General features: G+C 40.0%; 4 protein-coding genes across 4 annotated transcripts; 1 reads left to right on the top strand and 3 right to left on the bottom strand.

The window, feature by feature from the left end:
- The first annotated feature begins 1486 nt into the window (after positions 1-1486).
- Positions 1487-3800, top strand: LOC140788745 (calmodulin-1). The gene is made up of 4 exons (XM_073138197.1): positions 1487-1817; positions 2852-3009; positions 3128-3208; positions 3463-3800. Exons 1-4 carry the CDS (start codon positions 1739-1741, stop codon positions 3595-3597), a joined length of 453 nt encoding a protein of 150 aa, XP_072994298.1. The 5' UTR covers positions 1487-1738; the 3' UTR covers positions 3598-3800.
- A 4998-nt stretch (positions 3801-8798) lies between these two features.
- Positions 8799-12128, bottom strand: LOC140783043 (calcium-transporting ATPase 7, plasma membrane-type-like). Its single transcript, XM_073129949.1, has 2 exons — positions 10697-12128; positions 8799-10589 (listed from the first exon to the last, which is right to left on the bottom strand). Exons 1-2 carry the CDS (start codon positions 12072-12074, stop codon positions 8965-8967), a joined length of 3003 nt encoding a protein of 1000 aa, XP_072986050.1. The 5' UTR covers positions 12075-12128; the 3' UTR covers positions 8799-8964.
- A 2520-nt stretch (positions 12129-14648) lies between these two features.
- LOC140798679 (indole-3-pyruvate monooxygenase YUCCA8-like) lies at positions 14649-16836 on the bottom strand. The gene is made up of 4 exons (XM_073152674.1): positions 16076-16836; positions 15729-15977; positions 15203-15325; positions 14649-15107 (listed from the first exon to the last, which is right to left on the bottom strand). Exons 1-4 carry the CDS (start codon positions 16769-16771, stop codon positions 14922-14924), a joined length of 1254 nt encoding a protein of 417 aa, XP_073008775.1. The 5' UTR covers positions 16772-16836; the 3' UTR covers positions 14649-14921.
- Positions 16837-18122: 1286 nt separating this feature from the next.
- LOC140790600 (ATP sulfurylase 1, chloroplastic-like) lies at positions 18123-23062 on the bottom strand. Its single transcript, XM_073140741.1, has 5 exons — positions 22285-23062; positions 19978-20383; positions 19398-19658; positions 18666-18752; positions 18123-18569 (listed from the first exon to the last, which is right to left on the bottom strand). The coding sequence occupies exons 1-5, from the start codon at positions 22803-22805 to the stop codon at positions 18432-18434; spliced, it is 1413 nt and encodes a 470-aa protein (XP_072996842.1). The 5' UTR covers positions 22806-23062; the 3' UTR covers positions 18123-18431.
- Between the last annotated feature and the right edge of the window lie 1120 nt (positions 23063-24182).

The raw sequence follows: 24182 nt of genomic DNA, 5'->3' as shown, positions 1-24182 counted from the left end.
TTCTCTTAATAGATAATTTAAATCAATTTTTAACTATTGAACATTTTTCTATTATACTCTTAAAGATCTTAATTGTTAGATCTTCAACTAATAAAAGAAACTTAATCGTTAAAATTTCTCTCTTAATAGACAATTTAACTCTTAAACTAATAAGAGATATATTAATTTAAATCAATTTTTTGACAATTATATTTTTTTAATATTTTATCAAGTAAAAGATATATATATCCTTAACACTGAGAGTTATATATATATATCAAAATAAAGGTATTGATGTCTTTTATAATTAACTTAATGAAAATTTAATTACGTTATATTTTATCTGTTTGATTATTTTTTATTATTTGCGTATATCTCTTATTAGTTTAAGATTGATTTAAATTAAATTTTAGTAGATAGAGATAAATAATTATATTTAAATTGAAGTTTATCTCCAAATAATCAAATTTAAATTATTTAATATTAAATAATATCTCCTATAATTAAGGCATAATTATATCTAAGAGAAAAATCTTAATGGAAGAAAAGAATAAGTCGAGCGCATATTTCGTACCGTAAACGTAATTGTTTATCAATCAATTTGACGTTAAGATCTTCAAGAGTATAATAAAAATATTGGGGAGTTAGGCACACGTAATTAAATCTTCTTGACTAATATATTCTTTTTCTTACCTAACTTTATTTTGGAACAATATTAGTATGGGATACGAAAATTCACTATTATAGCCGTCGAATTAAGATTATAATTTTTAAAGAATCGAAGTATTTGCCTTTTAAATATTTCCGAACGCGTGATTTTGATCAGAGGAGAAAGAAAAAAAGCGTGCGTGCGTGCGTGTGCGAGCGATGTGACGAGATCCCACCGCCTCGTCATAACCGCGTGAGGAGAAGAGAAAGCGCGTGCCACGTAGGAGCAATCTACGGGGTTAGTTGGGATCACGTGCGCCAGCCATGCTCTCACGACCGTCGACCGCCCACCGTAAACGCACGTGAAGCGGATCATCTCGCGAGACGCTCGCGTTCGTATCACGCGACATAGTAATTGACGCCGATAAATTATGATGAAAAATTAAAATAAAAAATCATTTATTATGTGCTGATTGAGATTTGAGATTTTTTTTTTAAATATATATATATATCGTATAAAAAACAGTAAAACAAACAGGTAGCTGGTCAATAATTGCTCTGTCTTTGTTGTATTTGCATATAAATCTTAAACCCAAATAAAATGTTTCTATATATTTTTTAGTAAAAGAAAAAGGAAAAAAAGAGAGATAAATTTATCATATTTTCTCATCGGGCATTAAAAAAATGCATAATTTAAATTGACCATATTTATATATATTTCTAAAAAGTAAATAATATGTAAGTATTATTTATAAATAAGGTGGGGTTAATTCTTAAATAAGATAGATATTATGTAATTCTTAATATTAATATTAAAAAGAAAGGCCTATTTGACCAGCTCTCCAAACAACAAAAGGTCAAGCTATTGATCTGATCGCACACCACCCCAACACACACACACACACAAAACTTAAAGTTCCCTCTTTTTCCACCACTTCCTAAGCCTCTGCATAAGTTTAAGAGAGGAGAGTTCCTACCAAATAAAACTCTCTCTCTCTCTCTCTCTCTGTCTGTCTCTCTCTCTCTCTCTCTCTCCCCTGCCTTTCTTCCCTCTTTGTCTCCTCCTTGTTTTCTCCATTAGTTCCATCTTTATCTTCAGGAGAGCAGTCTCATGGACTCTCACTCCCTAAACAAAGACCAGGTCTCTGAATTCCAACAGGCCTTCTTGCTCTTCGACAAAGATGGAGATGGTTTGTTTCCTTCTCTTCATTCCCTACTTCCTCTTCTGGATTTTATGGTTTGGTCGTGCTTTGTGCTTTTTCTTTTTTTGTGGTCATACACTGTTTTAGATGGTTTGATTGATGGGCTTATCTTGTTTCCTTTGCTTTGCCCTGTTTTACTTTGACTGGATTTTGATCAAATCGTGGTTTTGTCTGATCCTTATTATTTGTCTCCTGTATGTCTGTACCTATGACCTTGAAGAACTTCTGCTAGATTATGTGCAACCGGGCATGTCAGATTTACCTATACATATATTTGCTGTCAATCATAGATAACAATATTTGATTCCTTAATTATTTTCTTTGGTGGAAGTAAGTCATGCATGCTTTTCTACTGCTAATAAGTCATTTTTGGTCCTTTTTTTTCTCTCTATCTTTGATTCATCCGAAGGGCCTAAAAACTACATGGTTATTGCTTTAGTCTGGTATTTTTGAGTATTGATAAAAGCTTGTTGTGGAAACCATGAAGTGATCTTTGTCTAAAGAAGTCCATGGTTTAGCCTGGAAAAAGAAAAGTTCTTCAGGCCCACTTATTCAAGTTGAAATGTTATGGATTATTGCAATGCATATGCTAATCCATATTGGCAGAATTCTTCCTCTTTTATTAGGTGGGCCACCCTACACTCCCCACCAACTTGATATAGCTGCAAGATAAACACAATTGTCTTTGTTATTAATGCTGTTCTTTTAATATACCTTTGAGTTAGGAATCAAATGTAAATTTAGTAGCGCATAGCTGCAAGATAAACACAATTGTCTTTGTTATTAATGCTGTTCTTTTAATATACCTTTGAGTTAGGAATCAAATGTAAATTTAGTAGCGCATGGAATAAAAGAATAAGATGTGAATGGTTAAAATGAATCCACAAGCTATGGGTGTAAACTTTCAAATTGAATTGGTTCTCATTACGAATATAGATATATGTATGTTTTATGCAATATTTGCTACTGCGGGTGTACATGTCCAAGTTTTGGTCGGCTGCCTAATTTGATTCCTATTTTAGGCTGCATCACTGTGGAAGAATTGGGCACTGTTATCCGATCTTTGGGCCAGAATCCATCAGAAGAAGAGCTGCATGATATGATGAGGGAGGTTGATGCAGACGGTAATGGGACCATAGAGTTTGCGGAGTTCTTGAACCTAATGGCTAAGAAAGTAAAGGTAAAATTAACAAAGATCTTTGTTGGCATCCTGTCAAATTATTCTATGAACTTTAAAAGTGTGTACTTTACCATTTATTGCATTAAATTGTAATGAGAACTTACGCCTCTCTTTGCAGGAGACTGATGCCGAAGAGGAGCTCAAAGAAGCTTTTAAGGTTTTTGACAAGGACCAAAATGGGTTCATCTCAGCTAGTGAGGTGAATATCTAATGTCACCTTTCCTTTGCTAATAATAAGATCAACATTAATACTTCTGCAAATTATCAAACAGTTATAAGTAGTTTCTGATGCTAATATTTTTTTTTTCTGAATTCTGTTATGATCATCTGCACTTTTTAAGTGCACAATAATCCTGTGTTTTTTTTTATTACATTTGATGCATTTCATCATTATTTGATCTAAGTATATAATAAGTTGGTTCACTTATTCAACTGGTCTATTTACGTGCATAGCTGAGGAATGTGATGATGAACCTGGGGGAGAAGCTGACTGATGAAGAGATTGAGCAAATGATCAGGGAGGCTGATGTAGATGGTGATGGACAAGTGAACTATGAGGAGTTTGTGAGAATGATGACTGCAGTCTGAACTACAATTCCATGAACATTGTACCAAAACCAGTAGACTTTGTGTCTTTCTTTTGTAAGATTCCAAGGTTGTGTTGTTCATTTCTGTTGTAGATGAACCTATGTGAAGCATTTGTTCATTATTTCCTTCTCAACATTAATTTTTTGTTGGTTGACAATGTAATAATTTTCTTTAAGACATAATATGTTAAAAAATTTAGAATATCTGGTTGGCCATCTAATTACTTGGAAAAAGAATAAGAGCTTTAATCTTAAACATGAACACCAGAATGGATTTTTCTTATTCTCAGGCCTCCTCTTAAAAGCCTTGTAAATTAAACTACCTATTTGTATATCCAGGAGAGTATATCTGAATCTATGTATGCATTGACGAGTTTCTTTTATCTTATATAAATCTCCTACTTGGCAAATTGGCAGTATCCCCTGCAACTGCTATGTTTAATAGAAGAATCTAAGTGTTGATTTCCCTTGATTTAATCCACCAAGGCAGCATCTCAAGTAGTTGATGAATAGATGCTCTGATAATGACAGAAACTCAACATTGTTTTGATACAAATAACAACACTTCACAATTGAAGCTCAAAGACAAAAGAACTGCCGAATCACAGATAATACTTAGAAAATTAAAGACGCATAGGTACCATTATTACATGAACTGAGTCAAATGAATCAAATAAATTGCTTTTTATCATAAGGAAATTGAAGGAGATGGGTCCTTAATTCTAGGGGATTCATTAAGTCTGTTGTTTACTTAGTCATGCATCTCAGTTTGTTCAAATAAATCCCTGATATCCAGGAAATAGTTTAGCAACTATTTTTTGAATTCAAATGCACATATCGTGTGCTGTTGTTTAGGCTAAAGATTAGGAATTGTATGGCTATTTAATGCCAAACTAGTTTTAATAATGGATGATCTGATTCTGAGATTTTACATTTGGTATCAGAGCCAGCGAAAAGGAAAGCCGCAGCTTTCTTGAGTGATACATAAAAGATGAGTGAAGAGAAGATGAAGCTTCCTCACTTTGATGGTCATTATGACCACTGGAGTGAACTGATGGAAAACCTTTTGAGAGCAAAAGGACTATGGAGCCTGGTGGAGAATGGTTTTGTAGAACCAACAGCTAGTACGATGCTCACTGATACACAGAGAGCACAGCTTGAAGATTCAAGGATGAAAGATCACAAAGTAAAACATTATCTTTATCAAGCAATTGACAGGGTAACATTTGAGCAAATTCTTGATAGGCGCACGGCAAAGATTGTGTGGGATTCCATGAAAAAGAAATTTGGAGGAAATGATCGTGTTAAAAGGTCACTCCTTCAAAAACTAAGGAGAGATTTTGAAGTACTGGAAATGAAGGAGAATGAAAATGTCTCTGAGTATTTTGTCAAAGTCATGTCAATAACTAATCAAATGAGAAGCAATGGAGAGGAAATGCCGGATTCAAAGGTGGTTGAAAAGATTTTAAGAACCCTCACAGAAAGGTTTACTTATGTTGTGATATCCATAGAAGAATCCAAAGACATTGAGACAATCTCAATTAATGAACTGCAAAGCTCCCTTGTAGTTCATGAGCAAAAATTTCAGAGACATGATCGAGGAGAAGATCAAGCCCTAAAAGTGAACCATATGGAGAGTTTTAGAGGTCGTGGAAGGACAACTATGAGAGGAAGAGGACGAGGTCGAGGTAGAAGCTTCTTCAATAAGGCAACTATAGAATGTTATAAATGTCACAACTTGGGACATTTTCAATATGAATGCCCAATGTGGAACAAAGAAGTCAACTTCGCTGAGTTTGATGAAGATGAAGAGCTCCTTTTAATGGCATTGGTGGAGGAACAGAAAGCAAGGAGGAATGATGTCTGGTTCTTGGATTCTGGCTGCTCTAATCACATGTGTGGAGATAAAGCTATGTTTTCAAGCTTAAATGAAAATTTCAAACATTCAGTTAAGCTTGGAAATAACACTAGAATGGAAGTGACCGGAAAAGGGAATGTCAAATTGGTTTTCAATAATGCTGCCTATGTGATTAGTGATGTGTATTTTGTTCCCGAGCTCAAGAGCAACCTCTTGAGTATAGGACAACTCCAGGAGAAAGAATTAACAATCCTAATTCAAGGAGGAATATGCCAAATCTTTCACCCAGTAAGAGGGTTAATTGTTCAAAGCAAAATGAGTTCAAACAGGATGTTCATACTAGTAGCTCAAACTCATTCATCTCCAAAAGCACAATTTGTAAACTGTTTGCACACAAGCTCCATGGATCTACCTCAACTTTGGCATGAAAGATATGGTCATCTAAGTTATAAAGGTCTAAAGATATTGCAAGACAAGAAAATGGTGCGAGGTTTGCCACAGTTTGAAGCATCAAATAGCATCTGTACAGATTGCATGGTTGGCAAGCAACATAGGAATGTCATTCCCAAGCAAAGTACTTGGAGAGCAAAAGAAGTCTTGGAGCTCATACACTCAGACATATGTGGTCCAATTAGTCCTACATCCAACAGTGGTAAAAGGTACACTCTATGCTTTATAGATGATTTTAGTCGTAAAGCATGGGTGTATTTGCTTGTTAAAAAGGCTGAGGCCTTTAATTGCTTCAAAATGTTTAAAAAATTAGTTGAGAAAGAAACAGGAAAGCTGATCAAGAGCGTAAGGACATATCGAGGAGGTGAATTCACTTCCAATGAATTCAATGACTATTGTAAGGAGCATGGAATTCAGAGACAATTAACAACTCCCTATACGCCGCAGCAAAATGGTGCAGCTGAGCGCAAGAACAGGACGGTCATGAACATGGTGAGATCCATGCTATGTGCAAAGAAAATTCCCAAGACTTTTTGGCCGGAAGCTGTAAATTGGACCTTCTATGTCCTCAATAGATGCCCTACACTGGCAGTCAAGAATATCACACCACAAGAGGCTTGGAGTGGAGTTAAGCCCTCAGTGGAACATTTTCGAGTTTGGGGATGCATTGCTCATGTCTACATACCTGACACTAAGCGAGGTAAACTCGATGACAAAAGTTTTACTTGTATTCTTTTGGGAGTTAGTGAGGAATCTAAAGGCTATAAACTATTTGATCCAAGAACTAAGAAAGTGGTAGTAAGTAAAGATGTGGTTTTTGAAGAGAATAAGCTATGGGATTGGGGAGAGAATAATGTAGAACAAACTAGTGTAGAGCTAGTTTGGGGTGATGATGAAATAAGTGAAGGAGAAGAAGTCTTTGAGGGTGTAAATTGGAATAATGATGGCGTACAGGAAGACTTGGATGCAGCTATAGAGATAGTTGCAGAAGCAAGGGAGGGACGAGCACGTAGAACACCTTCTTACCTTAGTGACTATGTCACTGGTGAAGAATTGTCAGAAGATGAAGATGAGGCTAATATGATGGAGTTGGATTTCATGAAGCTTGACACGTGTGATCCATTTGAGCTGAATTTGGTGGAGTTTGACACATGTGATCCACTGACATTTGAGGAAGCACAAAAGAACAAAAAGTGGAGAATAGCCATGGATGCAGAAATTGAAGCAATTGAAAGGAATCAAACTTGGAAGCTGACCGAGTTACCAAAGGGAAGTAAATGCATTGGTGTCAAATGGATTTACAAAACTAAACTTAATGAACTTGGGGAGGTGGATAAGTTTAAAGCTCGATTGGTGGCAAAAGGGTACTCTCAAAAGTATGGAGTTGACTATACAGAGGTATATGCACCAGTGGCTCGAATGGACACAGTGAGAATGGTCATTGCTTTGGCAGCTCAGAATGGATGGGAGATCTTCCAACTTGATGTCAAGTCAGCATTTCTGCATGGAGCTTTGCAAGAGGATGTCTACATTGAACAACCAAAAGGGTATGTGAACAAGGGCAGTGAACATAAGGTTTATAAACTTCACAAGGCTTTATACAGACTAAAACAAGCACCTAGGGCTTGGTTCAGTCGTATTGAAACCTATTTCATCAAAGAAGGCTTTCAGAGGAGTCAAAATGAGCATACATTATTCTTTAAAGGAAACAGTGAAGGTAGATTTCTCATTGTCAGTATTTATGTTGATGACCTTATCTATACTGGTAATGATATTTTGTTGATGAAAAAATTTAAAACTTCAATGCAAAGGGAGTTTGACATGTCCGATCTTGGGAAGATGAGATTTTTTCTTGGAATAGAAGTAATGCAGTCACTTGATGGCATTCACATTTGCCAACATAAGTATGCTATTGACATTTTGAAACGTTTTGGAATGGAAGACCGCAATCTCGTATGTAATCCCATTGTTCCAGGGTGCAAATTGAGTTGTGATGAAGAGGGAGAAAAGGTTGATGAAACACTCTACAAACAAATGATTGGAAGCTTAATGTATATCACTTCCACTCGGCCAGATCTCGCAATTTGTTGTGAGTCTTATTAGTCGTTTCATGTCCGGACCAACCGGGGCACACCATCGGGCAGCCAAGAGGGTGTTAAGATACTTAAAAGGAACTCTAGATTATGGGATATGGTATAAGCGTGGAGGTACAAAAGATCTCGAAGGTGTTCACAAATAGTGACTATGCGGGAAATATTGACGGGGAGGAAGAGCACCTCGGGCTACACATTCTTGTTAAGTGATGGGGCAGTAGCCTGGTCCTCAAAGAAGCAAGCCATTGTTACACTTTCCACAACAGAAGCTGAATATATTGCAGCTGTGGCTTGTGCTTGTCAAGCTATCTGGATGAGAAGAGTTTTGAAGGAACTAGGTTATGCATTGGAAGAAAGCACCACTATCATGTGTGACAACACCTCAGCAATAAAATTGTCTAAGAATCCAGTGTTTCATGGTAGATGTAAGCACATTGATGTGCGGTTCCATTTCTTGCGAGATTTGGTTAATAACGGCGTGATCAAGTTAGAGCATTGTGGAACACAAGATCAAATAGCTGACATTTTTACGAAGCCATTGAAACTTGTCACATTCCAGAAGCTTCGCACACAACTTGGAGTCTGTTCAGCATCAAGTAAACTAATCAGTGATACACAGATTAGTTTGAGGGAGGGATTGAAGGAGATGGGTCCTTAATTCTAGGGGATTCATTAAGTCTGTTGTTTACTTAGTCATGCATCTCAGTTTGTTCAAATAAATCCCTGATATCCAGGAAATAGTTTAGCAACTATTTTTTGAATTCAAATGCATATATCGTGTGCTGTTGTTTAGGCTAAAGATTAGGAATTGTATGGCTATTTAATGCCAAACTAGTTTTAATAATGGATGATCTGATTCTGAGATTTTACAGAAATTGCCCGTAGGCAGTCAAATCCAGTACTGAAAAAAAAAAAGAAATTGAGTTGAGATATCTTACGAGAAACAACTAAAGCAACTATTATCATCCTAAGAAGCTCTGCAGCGAGCCAGGAGATGTAGAACCGGCGCGTTCGACACCGGTATGCACTTGACGATCCACCCGATCGGCCACGTTATTGCCGCGACACCAAGACAAATCCCCCATTGCCCCCAGTTCAGCCTCTCTGTATCAGCAAACCTCCTTAAGAGCTCCACCATCATCACTTGCATGACTACAGTCACAGCAATGATTCCCAAGAACAACTTGTTTGCGAAAATGCCTTGAAAGACGTTCTTCTTCTCAAGCTTCCTCGAATTGAATTCATTGAAGACTTGGCAGAAGACGAAGGTGTTGAATATAATGGTGTTGTTGATCTCTTTGCTAACCCCGAAGATGGACTGTCCTTTGAACTGGAATATTACTAGAACTGCGATTTGGAATAGAGCTTGGGCTATGAGATTTCTCCACATGACATTACTAATGAGCGGTTTGGTGCGGCCGACGGGCGGCTTCTTCATCAACTCCTTGGTCGGTCTATCAGTAGCCAAGGCGAGAGCTCCCATGGTGTCCATGATCAAGTTAACCCACAAGAGTTGCACGGTTGTTAATGGCATGTCTCCAGAAGTAATAGCTGAGATGAAGTTTATGACCAATGCTGCAATGTTGACGGTGAGTTGAAACTGGATAAACTTCTGGATGTTGTTGTAGACGCACCTCCCCCATCTCATCACTGTCACGACGGTGTTGAAGTTGTCGTCGAGAATGACGACGTCGGAGCTCTCCTTCGCGACTTCGGTGCCTTGGATGCCCATCGAGAGCCCCACGTCGGCTTCTTTCAATGCCGGTGCGTCGTTCGTGCCGTCCCCGGTGACCGCGACAACGTGGCCCTTCTTCTTCAAGCATTGGACCATTAGAAGCTTATCCAACGGCGACGACCTCGCCATGACGCGAATCCTATCGACCATCTCCGCTCGCTCGTCCTCTGAGTAGTTTCGGAATTGTTCGCCTTCGATGACTAGTCCGTCGACGTCGTTGGGGATAAGGATTCCGCATTCCAGGGCGATTGCTCGGGCTGTGAAGAGGTTGTCTCCCGTGACCATCTTGACGACAACTCCCGCGCTCTTACAAGCTTCAATTGCCGATCTCACTTCAGGACGGCAGGGGTCTTTGATGCCGACCAAACCCAGCAGAGTTAAGCCTTCGTCGCCGAGTTTAGCTTCTGCGCCGACTTCCTCTGCTTCCATCTTCTTCCACGCAAAGGCGACGCATCGAAGACTAGAACCCGCCATTTGTTTGATGATTTGCTCGATCTTTGCCTTCTGCTCCAAACCCAATTCGCGTATCATTCCCTCCTCGCCCAAGTAATTGTTGCATCGACCCAATATCATCTCCGCGGCTCCTTTCCAATGCACGCTCAACGCTCTGCTTCCCTTCTCCTTGACCAAAACTCCACTCCGCTTCTTCTCCGAATTAAAGGCCTCGACACGAATCACTTCGAAGTTTCTTTTGAGCTCGTCGGCATCCATTCCTAACTCCGTCACACCCCATGAGAGAAGAGCTTTCTCGGTCGGGCTCCCTGAGATCTCCGGTGGCGAATCAGGATTGGCTGTGTAGACGCTTCCGGTGGTGTTGAGCCCAACAGCTTGGCCGAGCAACGCCAAGATTTTTGTCTCTGCAAGTTAACCCAGAAATTTTAAGTTGTTAGATGATAAGTTTTAATCCAAAAAAAGAAAAGAAAAAAAGATTATAAATTTATTTGAAAAAAAAGCGAGATCATACCTTTAAGAGCTTTGTTGCTGCTGGCGTCAACGGTTGTTTCGCCGATCCAGAACTTCGTCACCTTCATCTGGTTCAGCGTCAGGGTTCCAGTCTTATCAGTGCAAATGGCGGTGACCGAGCCCATCGTCTCGCAAGCCGAGAGCCGCCGCACCAACGCGTGCTCCTTTATCATCCTCTTCATCGAGAAGGCTAACGTCAGCGTCACCGCCAATGGAAGCCCTTCCGGTATCGCCACGACGATGATAGTGACGGCCTGTTGAAATATATCCACTATTGCGCTAATCACGCCGTCGGTTGTCACATTATGCTTGTCGAATTCCTGCTTTCCTTGATGGTCCTTGGTGTTCCCGGTGAAGTAGCGCGCCGTGAGCACCGCGAAGACCAAGACGGCCACCGCGACGCCGAGCTTCCCAATAGTGGACGTGAGCCGCTGCAGCCGTTCTTGGAGCGGCGTCGGGTCGGTCTTGTCGTGGACGATGGCGCTCATCATGTCACCCCACGCGGTGTCGGTGCCAACGGCGGTGACGATCATGTTTGCGTAGCCGTCGACCACCTTCGCACCAGACACGAGGAAGGGAGACGTCTCGCCGTCGATCTCTACCGGTTGTGACTCACCGGTCATGCTCGACTCGTCGACTTGGAGCGAGTGCCCGCCGAGGAATAGCCCATCGGCGGGAACCTGGTCACCGATCTTTAACACCACGACATCGCCCACCACGACGTCGGCAAGCGAAACCACTTGCCGCCGGCCTTCTCTCACAATGACGACATCGATGTTGCTGCACTCGTTCGCTAATCTTTGGAAGCGCTTCGCCTGTCGGTGGTTATTGACGGCGGAGACGGCGGCGACCAGGAAGACGGCGAGGAAAATACTCACGCCGTCATACCAACCGTCTTTTATCCCGTGCTCCTTGATGCCGAAGCCGAGGGAGACGGCCGCACATACGGTGAGGACGATCAAGAAGAGGTCACTGAGCGCGTCAACCACGTGCATGACAAAATGCTTCGGTTTCGGCTTCGGATAGGTGTTCGACCCGAAGGCATCTTTGCGACGGCGGAGGTCATCGGGGTCGTTGCTGATCCCCTTCTCGTCGTCAGAAGACAATGCGGCGGCAACGGCGGCGACGCCACCAAGCCGTTTCAAGTCATCAAGACCTTTGTGTCTAACAAGACCAGCGAAGGACTTGTTAACTGGAGGGTTGGTAGATTTGTCGATGTCAATGGCCACGTAGGATTGGCTTCGGCCGAGTATGGCGGATAGACGCTTCGCGGCGAAGGCGCGGCATGTGAAGATGGCGGTGAGCGCAACGCGCCAGCGCTTATGCGGTTGTGTGGTGCTACGACCGGAGGCCAAGAAGAATGCGGCATAGTACTCCATGAAAGGATATCTAATGCGAACACTTGAAACAAAGGGATTAATTCAAGATGAAGAACAGCAGCAGCAGAAGAAGAGAGAATGTTTACAAGATTGGAGGTTTATCACGGTTCATATAGGCAAGATTGAGGAAGCTACAGAGGAGTTTCTTTACATAAGAAATTGATAGGAAAATAGAAATGAGAACATACGAGGAAAGTAATCTGAAAGGAGGGACGAAAAGGAGCAGTAACGAACGGTCTAATCTGAATTATAGAGGGAATTCGGCTGCCACGTCGTTTGCTTAACCTGGTTGTTCGACATGCCTGGCAAGCTAAACCTACCAGGTCGACCTGCGTGCTTCACATTAGAGTGATCCATTTGCCGGATCCAAAATGTGTATGAGAGTTTACAAAAATCTAGCCGGATATATAACTTAACTTGGAAGGGTCAACAAAAAGTCTTACGCAGTCGTTTCATAAATTTAGCACGTGGTTCTTTTTAATACCTGATTTCTTGGAGACCTGGATTTAATCCCAAAATATAGAAATAAATATAAATAATATTTAAATAATAAAGTTGGATGGGAAAAGAAGTAATGCAGGTGTAAAGCAAGAATATTTTATCTTTTTTTACTTATTTTTTCGGTGGAAGCAAAGTATTTATGCATCCCGTGTTAAAGCGACGATTCCCATTAGCTAGATTGGGTCATTAGGCCTTGGGCTGCATCCGCCTACTTAAAGCCCAGTCCATTGACCACCTTTCTTATTATTTGGGGGTATAGGCCGATTTGGACCACAGTAAAGTTCCGTTGAATGCTAATATAACCTTGTAAGTAATGTGGGGTTCCATACGTACATTGAATATAGACAAAGACGTTGTGGAGTAGGAGCTAAGCCTTATAAATATATATACAATTAGAAGACACGCACAGCAAAGGGAATGAGAGAGATGAGGAAAGATCGCACTATCTTTCTCGGACTTGCCCCACACGAGCGATGGATGGAACAACTCGATGCTCTCCTCCTCTCTCTCTTCCCAAGTGGGCCCCAGTGGTCAACGATGTGGCCCACGGGCTAGGGATACCCAACCTTAACCTTATTAAGCTGCGGCAAATAACGACACCTTTATTTTTCAAATTTAAAAATAAATAAATAAATATATATATATATAGATAGAATTTTTAGTAAATGTCGAGAAAGGGGGAAGTAAAAAGAAGAAAAAAAAGAAAATATAAAGGAAATCATAGACTCGCTCGTGATGGCGATATCTGCACCGTCCAGTCGGGATTCGCCGTACGGACGGCTGCCACGTCCGTGGAGGATCCCGTGTGGGCGGAGGGTGACGCCACCCACCGTACCCACGTCCCCTCCTTCGCCTGCCACGTGGCTGTCGAGCTGATGGGCCAATTGCATGCTTCACTCTGATTTATGATTGGCTGTTCATGTGGGTGATCAAAAGAGAATCTTTTGATGCTGTAAGTGTCTTTTCCTCTCTCTCTCTCTCTCTTTTATTCTAAAATAAAAAATAAAAAAAATTGTCTTTACCATTTAAAAAGGATTGCTAATGTGAATATTCTTGTGCTCCTACTCGGTAGATATATAACCATAGACTTTCACATGAAGTACTTTCATTCGTGTTCATGTATTGTTTTCTATAGCTAATTGGGTTATTGTGTGTGAGTCACATGCATGAATGACATGACATAAGGGGATGCATGGTAAAAAAGAAAAGACGTATAATAAATTTAGGATGTGATGATGGAATTATGATGGAGATATAAGCACATGAGTGGGGTGGTACGGATGCTGAGGGTGATGGGGAAAGAGCTTAGCTATAAGAGCTCTAATAATGGTGGCGTGGCCCAGGAGGTTTTAGCTACATGCATCTCTGGTCTCTGGTCCATGTAGCAGATCCCACATGCATGCCATTTTCAGTACCATGCAAAAGGGATTTAATTCCAATATGAAAAGGAAAGTGGAAGTGGTATTTAATTTGCCACCATTTAGTCTCTTGCACCAATAAGAACGTCTAGTCTTATCTCACGTGAACCCCTCGGTTCTCCCTCTGTCTCTCTAGTTCTGTATACTTTTCCTGCATTCTTATCTCTGTATGTACTCTTTCCTTAATATAATGTATTATTATTTATTCTAATCGAACTAGTATTATTAATGATGAGCCAATATTATTATGTAGGCATGAATATTGATGTATATCTTAATGCAACCAAAACAGGGCCTTGATTTCTTTGTGTTCTTTTTTCCTTTCAATTTTCTTTGAGGAGGAATTAGTGCATGTGGGAATTTGGGTAAGGTTGCGTCCAATCATTTGGCACTCTAACAATCATGTTAACATGATAGCATATTTCGTTGGCTGGGCTGGTTTCGAGGAGTCTTTGACTACAAAATCATGTGAGGTTGGAGCAGTGTCTAGGCTGGAGCTGCCCATTGGCAGTACACACTAGTACCTGAGGAAATAGAGACAAGAGTTACCCTTCAGACTTAACCGAGCCCTCCTCAGAGGAAGAGAGATGAAGACAAACCGATTGGAATTTAGGGAACAGAGGGAGAGAGAGAGAGAGAGAGAGAAGGAGAGATAGAAAAATGACAACACAAGTATATAGTAGGAAAAGCCAATACAGAGAAGACATGGAAAATTTAAAATAGACAACAATAAGTGGGACTAACATCTGCTCTCTTTTTATCCTCATGTGTACGTGAGACAAAGAAGATACTATAGAGGATGTTTGCATAGTTCTCTATGAAGCCAACATCCAAAATAACCAACTGTTGGTTTATCCTATCCCTTCTTTGTCTGTCTCTTGCATTGCATGGAGTATTTACTGTGTTATTAATCTAGAGAGAAACAGGTCTACTTGTTGTTTTCTGTAAGATCTTTCCATCTCTCGGAGATATCAAGAGCAGCTTTAACAGCGTCGACACTGGCACCAAGGAGCCCTCTCTCTGTGAATCCTACACAGTAGAGTCCATTCTCTCCTTTCCATCCGTTGGGGAATGGGGTCCTGGGCTTGCCATCCTCCGTGAAGAAGTCACTCCCCTGCAATGGAGATAACCATCATGCTAAAATGAGCAATGGTTCCAAATTAATTATACAACCTTTTGTATGTATGGAAACGGGTTGATTTACATTACCTTGAGCCAGAAGGGGACATTGCTCCTGTAACCCGTCGCGAAGACTACCGAGTCGAATTCCATCTCACTTCCATCAACAAACCGGGCTCCATTCGTTGTGAGTGACTCAACTTCCGGTACTATCTGCCATGTCGACAGGGGAAACAGAGGAGTGACATCAGACAATCAAGTATTAGCTAGAAAGAGAGCGAGAGAGAGAGAGAGAGAGAGAGAGAGAGAGAGAGAGAGAGAGTGTTACATTCAAATTGGTAAAAAAGGGCCAACTTTATAAAATATCATTACTTCCTTTATAGTACATATATGCATTGTTGCATTAGAACAGGACAGTTTCAAGAGGCCACGGAGACTACATCGGTAAGCTAAATTCAGACATTGCTAGGAGTCACGCTGTTATCCTACATTCTACGTGGAAGCTAAACCTCAAATGTAACTCTGAACAAAAAATGAAAAGAAAAAAGAAGATGCCATTTTTACCCATCAAGGAAAGAAGATCTATTACTAAACTCATTGGAGAGAAATAAACTACCTTGATTCTCCCAGACTTTATCAAAGACAGGGCTCCCACATCTAGAACAGGGGATTTCCCAGTGATGCTTTTTAACTCCAAAGGTCCCAGTTTTGGCCTTTTGAGCCCATATTTCTCAGTGTCACCCAGCATCACCTTGGCTGCCAGTAACAGAAACCTATCCACCAACTTCAGTGGCAACCATTTCAGCAACTTCATTGCCACCCCAAATGTTGAGGTCCCAAGCATCTCTTTTGGTAGAACATGCACCTGTTTCCATTTTGGAGTTAAGAGACATGTGTATAAATGCAATTACCAAAACTAAATATCAATGCTATTTTTAACTTGAACGATGGTAAAATCATTACCCCGCTCCTCACAGACACGAAAGGCATTGCACCATGCTCAAAGAGATCCAAACACATCTCCATCCCTGAATTGCCACAACCTACCACCAAAACATTCTTCCCTCTGTACCCTGCTCCATTCTTATACTCACTAGAATGCAGCACGCTTCCCTTAAACTTCTCCTTCCCCTTGAACTTGGGAACGACAGCCTCCGCGTTCTCTCCCGTAGCCACCACTAGCCACGGCGACATGTACTCGACTACCTCCTTCTCCATAATGCTCTTGACGCGCCAAAGTGAGATCGTTGGATCAAAGCGGGCATCGACAACGGTGTGATCGAAATGCGGGGTTATGGAGAAGTGGTTGGCATAGGAATGGAGGTACTGGAGGAAGCTGGCCTTAGAGGCGTAAGTAGGGAAGTTTTCAGGGAATGAGAAGTGGGGAAGCTGGCAGAAGTCCTTGGGGAGGTGGAGGCAGAGACGGTCGTAGGTGCGGTTGCTCCAAAGATCGGCAATGCCGTCCGACTTCTCGAGGATGACAAAGGGGACTGATAGACGGCGAAGGGAGGCAGCGACGGCGAGGCCAGATGGGCCGGCGCCGACGATAATTGGACCGTCAACGATTGAAAGTTTCCGGATCAGGCTACTCGAGGTGTTCGACAAATTGACAGAGGCCATGGAAGGAGGAGGAGTTGGTGGTGGAGTTATGCCACCCATCTTTACTAGTACTTGTGACTAGTGTTTGTTTTTCAAATGAAGAGTTTCCCTACTAGACTTGACTCAAGACTTTTGTAACATTAATTACGTCCTAATGTAGCCCATAAACCCTAGAATATTTCTTTCTTGTTCCTCTCTCTCTCTCTCTCTCTCTCTCTCTCTCTCTCTGCAACTGCACCCCAGTGAAGATGTGGGGGATCTCTTTACCGCTGTAGCCTGAAAAATAAGCTAAACAAATAGTAAACCTATGAAAGACCTAAGTGGCTGGTTCTTCCTCTATTTCTCTCTCATATACACTTTAATTGGAGAAGATGTGAAGAAAGAAACAGAAGGGAGGATAGCTGTTTCCTCTTGGATTGAGCTCAGAAGGAGGCCCCCTCCAATATATAGGGAGGAGTGAAAGAGAAAAGACAAAGGACATTGTACACAACTATTTCTAGCTATCTATATATGCTGTCTACTACTGTTGACGCTTTTGCTACAACCTTATCAAAACTCACTTCCTTCTCCATTTTTCTTTTTAATAAAGAAAGAGTAAATTAAGCTAGCTTCCTACAGTCATATTGCGTCCAATATTATGTAGGGGAGATGTTCCATATCTATTTTGGTATGTACAAGGGATACATGTTGCATGTTAGTTATGGGGGGGGGAGAGAGATCATCTCATGCATGCACTTTTTAAACAGAATGGAAAAAAGGGAGTATCCCATGCATGAACATTGTTTTCTGCGTTCGACTTCTGAAATGGGGGTTGATTGAGGAGAATGGCGCTCTTGGTGTGCGTCCGCTACAGGGATATATATATATATATATTGATTTTCTTTATTGCTTGCAATTGGACGTGTAGGAATGAGAATTTGGTTTTATAAGGAATCTTCTGCACCTTTATTGGAAGGAATATAGTCTTCCTTCTCTCTCTACAGTAGTAATTGCATGAATAATGCCATTAGTCCAAAAACTTAAAGCACTTACTAATAAGACTTAACTCAATCCTAATAACGACATAGTGACTTTATATATATATATATATATATATATATATATATCTTCACTTTGTAACCCATAAGTGCCAATATACGCCTAGGTGATTGTATGGTTTAAGCATCCTCCCGAATTACATACTGGAATACTACTGCTTACCCGTTACAAATAGGTAAGCCATGTCTTCCAGTTCTACGTCCCTCTGATACACATAGCTACTGCTGTATAAAATGTCTTCAAATTTCATAAAACAAACAAAGTTGCAGGCTGCTCTGTTAAATCTGATACATCACCTCAAATCCTCACATCCATGACTAGAATCGAGATCAGAACCCAAGCATTTCAACAGAACTCTGCTAAAGCTTAGAACTGTTGGAATAGACAAATTTTCATGTCTAAATTAGCTTTAGTACAGAAACCACTTGCTCCCAATCACATTACAATAAATGATAAGCAGCACAATCGCTGTTCGAGATTGCACAAATACATAGCCTATGTACAACAACACTGACAACAACAGCAGGAGTAGCACCAACTGCTCTTTGCACACATTCTAATAGTTCGACTTGCCTCACATAGATAACCAAGCATACAGAGTGCTGCACACAAATTATTTAGTTGATTGGTTCATCGTATAAAATGAGCCAGAATGGTGCAGCAAAATCAAGCATTTTACACATCAAGCTGGCACAGCTTCCCGGAGTCTGCTACCCGCTGGTGGAGCCAAGCTATCATAGTACTCAACAAGAACTTTCCAACCACTTGGGCACATAAAACCATCAGGAGGATTTTCTTGATTTCTCGCCAGAGTTCGCATCTGTTTACCAGATTGGTTATTACGATCAATCAAGGAAAAACATTTTCAGTAATTTGTTTTGAGATTTTGATTCTAATCTTCCTCAGTAATTATTACCTTTGTACCAGAGATAAAGAGAAAATCATCTTTCCTTGAAGGGTCGAAGAATTCCATTTTCTTCTGCTGTTTATCATAGGCAGCCACCTAAATCCATATTGAGGGAAAAAAAGAACATGGAAAGTGAGACTAGGGATTATTTCAGTCATAATGATTGTCAAAATAAAGCATCCAATTAAGATTATCATCATCATCGTTGTCGTCATTTGTAAGAGTGACCCCGAATTTTCCAACATCATCATTTAGAAAAGATGCAAGAGGACAAACTTAGTCATTTGGCCTATTTTAAAGAAAAAAGCAAGAACAATGGAAAATACTAATATTAAGTGGTGGAGTGGGAACACAAACATTGAGAAAGCCGAAAGGCTATGTGGTCAGTGAAGGGTAGTCAATATTAAGGAACCATTTAACCCTAAAACTGCACAGTTATTAGGTTCATATCCATCCTCCAGCAGTACCCGTGAAGCTCCCATGACAATATCCGGCTATGTTGGATCAGATCTAATGACATAGGTTATTTACGTTTAAGCTGAGGATTTTCAGCAATAGGTAGGGAGAAGTTGGGAACATATGCACATCGAGAAAAACTGAAACATCATAGGTTATATATAGGCTTAGAAGTAAAACACTGTGAGACATGACAGAAAATTCTGCCCAACCAATGGAAAGTCCTTACTCTTCTAAATAATATTTTCATACAGGCATTGTTAGAGTAGGTCAAAGTTGACACACCTTGAATGGTAGGATATTGAGTTTCTCAAGTCCAGGAGCCATAGTCAGCACCATCTTCCCATGATTAGCATCATAGAGATCTCTTTTTTCATTAGGGTGACCCATACCAGCTGGATCCCTGCCCACAATGTAGAAGTTTGCACCAGCATTTATACGAGACTTCGCATGCCATTGCACCTCAGTCGGGCCAGCATAATGCATGGGGGAGGGAAAGATTGCAACTACAGTTGTTTCTGGATCGAGAACGCCATCTTCAAGAACCTATAGTGTATCAAAACAAGAAAAACTTGGTGCTTATAATCTATAGATATCAATGTTTGCTCGGTGATGTCATTGAATAACAAAATTTAGCAAAGCATATACGAAAAAAATAAAATAACAAGATTGCAATGTATGTCAGCAAAAGATGCACAGAAGAACTTCTTATGACTTAGTAAAGATTGATTATAGCAAAACTGATAGTAATTTGAGAATTTCTAACAAGTTGTCTAGAGACTGTCACTTTTGTGATGTTAGAAATGTTAGAAAAAAATTTGATGATATTGTCATAAAAGAAGATAAAAGTTTTATGCCTAAGAACCTTCTCGTGCTGCCTCATTCTCCAACTTAGAGGTACATCATCTGCTTTAGTGTAACCTCCCAGGGGATGAAGCAACAGGATGGGATTCTTGTAGCCCATCTGTAGAAGACGCATGCGTGTGTCAGTCATGAGCAAAGCATGGCCGTTGTGTACAGGATTTCGAAGCTGGAAAGCAAATACAGCGTCAGCATTGCGTCTGGAGAACTCTTCACGTAATTCTGCAGGGGACAAGCGGTATTGATCGAGACCATCATTGTACTTGATCGGCTCTATAACTTCCAAATCTCCACCAATCAACCAGTTACCAGCATTTGTTATAGCTTCCTCGACATATGGTAGTCCTGGAGCAGTTGTTCCCCATGTTCTTGCAATTCGTTCCTCTTTATTATGATTGTAGATCTCAATGCTTAAAAAAAATTAAACGGTAAAAGGTTATCTTTGTACTGAGGAAGATTATGTCAATTAATGTCTACTAGAGCCACATCATAAAAAATATATATAAAGTGTCATATAGATAATATTAGCCATGAAAACCAGTGAATCACTAAAACATGAATCTCAAGGGTAAAGAAAAAGATAAATGAGATAATGTTTAACCATTCTTGAGGAATACTCTTTGGTCAATAAATGGCAGTATAAATAGCACACTCACATCAAAAGCCTATGTAGAACAATGTTTTTAATGATAATATTAGCTATGAAAGCCAGTAAATCATCATAATATGATTAACAATGTCATAAATGATAACATTAGAAGTTTAGAACAATATAATTAACGCTTAGCTTGCTAAATGCAACTACAACCTTTATCAAGAAAATGTATTGCACCAGATGGGTTATCGCCACTATATCATCATCATCATCCAAACCTTTTTCAGCATAAGAATCGCTGTGATAACTCCTAGGAAGAGGCTCTGTGGGTTGATCAAGAACATGATATTCCAAACAAACAAACTTTCGAAATGAGATGGGTCAAATCTAGGGTTAGGAAGACCTACCATATTAGCAGTGTAACTTTGAGATGACACCATAAAATCACTAATGCATGAACTCAGATAGGTACAGGATATCGAAAATATTACTTCCTCATAAATCTCCTTCGTGGAGGCATAACTAAGCATCATACCAATAGCCATACCCATGTTATATGTTGAAAAAACTACTCTCAGTATACTAAACACTTCAACTGATACACGCAACTATTACAATAAGCAATATATAAGCATTGAAAATAAAGACATCTATAAGAGGCCCTCAAAGGTGTATCATCTGTCTCTAAAGGTGTCCATACATGTGTGCTAAACCATAGAATATTCGAGATCTGACATCAACAATTGGGTATTACTGCTCGATAACAAATTTACATCCTAGTCAATTAAACTCATAATATCTTAATTTAGAATAATATACCGTAGTTTATATTAAATATAAAAGTAGTCAAAGTATCTGCATAGGTCCGTGGAGTACTGCCGCTTGATACCATATTTACGTCCTAATCAAGTAAAATCATAATATCTTACTTTAGAATAATATGTCATAGTTCATATTTAATACAAAAGTAGACAAAATATCTGCATAAGTCCCTGGAGTCTATCCTTATTTAGTGAACTACATCAGTCAATCTAATGGTTATATTTTACCAAAAAAAAGGGAAAATGCTTCAAGTCTTTTATAATGTCCTTTTAAATGCTATTACTGACCAGGTTTCCTATGTGGCAACTTTCTGAACACTTCTACCCTTAATAATTTCCATCACCTTCCCACGTATTGTGTTTTACCTTTGCCACTTAGGTAGAAATCAAACAGACGATATAAAGGACCCGTAACACTACTACAAAAATTATAAACTCTCGTCCTCAAAACTTCCAAATCAAATGATAAAGAGACAGATAAAGCCCTTGTATGAACCAAAGACAACAATACAAATTCATTCAAAAACATCCATCACCGTTTCTGGAGAAAAATGGACCTGACTAAGTAAACAGAAATCCCGACTTAAAAATGTCCAATTCACCAAAAAATTCTGATGTCTAACGAAAAATGCAAAAGATAACACCACTAGTCACTAGATATGTTTCTCTTTTGGATGAATATTCATCGGTTCAACGATTAGAAACAAGAATATAACATCTGATTAATTATACCCTACTATACGAAAACTAACAGAAATGTATTCTAACATTCAATCAAGATGATTACCGCAAATCCAGTAATAAAGGAACCAACTTTAGCATAACTACGAATCATCCAAAGAATACTAAGAACTAATTAGACCATAAACAGTTATAAGAAAACAGGACCACCTACTCGCTTAAGATGGCGACGGGTTTATTCTTGGAATCGACGAGAGTAACCCTGCGTCGATCCCCGATCGCCCGCTTCTGCGCGTCGTCGATGGCGAGCACGATGGGCACCGACATGTTGACCATCGACCCGTCCGCGAGGCGGAGCGAGTTGAAATGAAGCGTTTGGAGGAACTCGGCTTCCCGCATGAAGCCGCCGAGTGGGCTAGCCCACCCTTCGCTCAGTACATGAACCCATTCGAGGTCGATTCTTGAGAGCTTGATCCGTGGATACCCCATCGCCTCTCGCCGCTTCCTCTCCCTCGTCTCGCCCTCTGGAATCACGAGGTCCACCAATTTCCCACCGTCCGGTTCGATCAAGCTGCATGAGATCCGGCGTAGGGGGGCCTTCCTATGAGCCCTAATTGGGGCGGAGAGCTGGGGGAATGCGATCTGGGTTCGAGATTGGAGATGGGTTTTGAAGGAATTGGGAAATGGTTGGGCTGGGGTTGGGTATTTGGAGAAGTAGGTGGCCATGGAAGCCATTAATGGAGAAAAGATTGTGGCTTTCCTCTTCTCTTATAGTGATTAAGAAAATGGAGAGGATTATAGTGGGGTGTGACACACAAAAAAAAAAAAAAATCGACTTTTGATTTAATGATTTCTTAATTAGATATGGAAGGTTGTGTGATTGTCGTGTGGATGGATGTATGTGGACAGCATTAGGGATGTGTTCATGCATTGAAAGGTGGAACGAGAGGATGAACCTGGACTAGTAGATTTTGGTGTTATCTTAATTTGTTAACAGAATTGATTAGGACTCTACTATGTGTTTAGATGATTAGTTCTTTTTCTATGTTGTGGTTGTTGTTGGAAATTGGAGGGCTCACAGATGCTTCCTTTTTGAATTCAAAGGTGGCTCCAAAAATATCAAAGAGAGAGAGAGAGAGAGAGAGAGAGAGAGAGAGAGAGAGAGAGAGAGAGAGAGAGAGAGAGAGAGAGAGAGAGAGAGATTTTATTTATATAGTTTCTAACTCCATCCTTTTTATAAGTTACACAAAAGATTAATCATCTTGAATATATAAGTAAAGATCGTCCGAATAATTTATAGCTTTGACTAGACCCAGACCTGATAGTGGGCTTGTTTATAACTCAGTTAATGTAAGAATTGGTTCAACTATTTAACCTACTATCTGATATATTATGAGGTCTAATATTTTTGTATTAAAAGATAGCCGACTCTTTATTTATCCCACAAACTCTTAAATGATTATTATTTATATATTTACTTGAGAGAACACCCGTTGGGCGACATCATTTTATTCATCTCCAGAAATTATAATAAAATAGCATGATACATAAAAGAAAGGGAAAATAAAGCGATACTTTTTAACACAAGCATCTAACACTTGCCTAATCTACATAACACTATAAATAGAAAACATTATATTAAGTTTGAGGACACAAAAATAATTAAGAATAAATATGACACGAGTAGTTTTAGGGGAGCAAATAGTCTTGAGTCAGCCTATGATTTCATCACCCGAGTAGTCTAAGACATAAGCTTGTGAAATTCTAAGGTTAGAAAATCAAAGATCATAAATATTTCTAAAAAAGAAAAATAACAAATAACACAAGCTTGTAGCAGGGATCAAGTAGAAGAATTTTAAACAAATGCATCCCACAAAAAACAAAGATCGAATCCAATCGATTGCATGGGGGCAAAAGGTGAGTATGGCAGTGATGTGGGGAGGAGCCGACAGATCCAAACACCGATTAGCTACGCCCACCAAAGCAGTGGCAACCAAGGTGAAACAAGGGAGGCAATAGAGGGCCTACAGAGGAAGGTGATCTGAGGTAAGAGGAGAAAGAAGGAGAAAGTAAAGAAAAAGAAAGAAAGATGAAAAAAATGAAGAGTTAAAA

The sequence above is a fragment of the Typha latifolia genome, chromosome 1 (genome assembly GCF_019914945.1).
Source record: "Typha latifolia isolate L0001 chromosome 1, TyphaL0001v2, whole genome shotgun sequence".
NCBI classification, from domain to species: domain Eukaryota; kingdom Viridiplantae; phylum Streptophyta; class Magnoliopsida; order Poales; family Typhaceae; genus Typha; species Typha latifolia.
The sequence above is the reverse complement of the archived record's forward strand: the minus strand, read 5'-3'. Positions and strand labels throughout refer to the sequence as shown.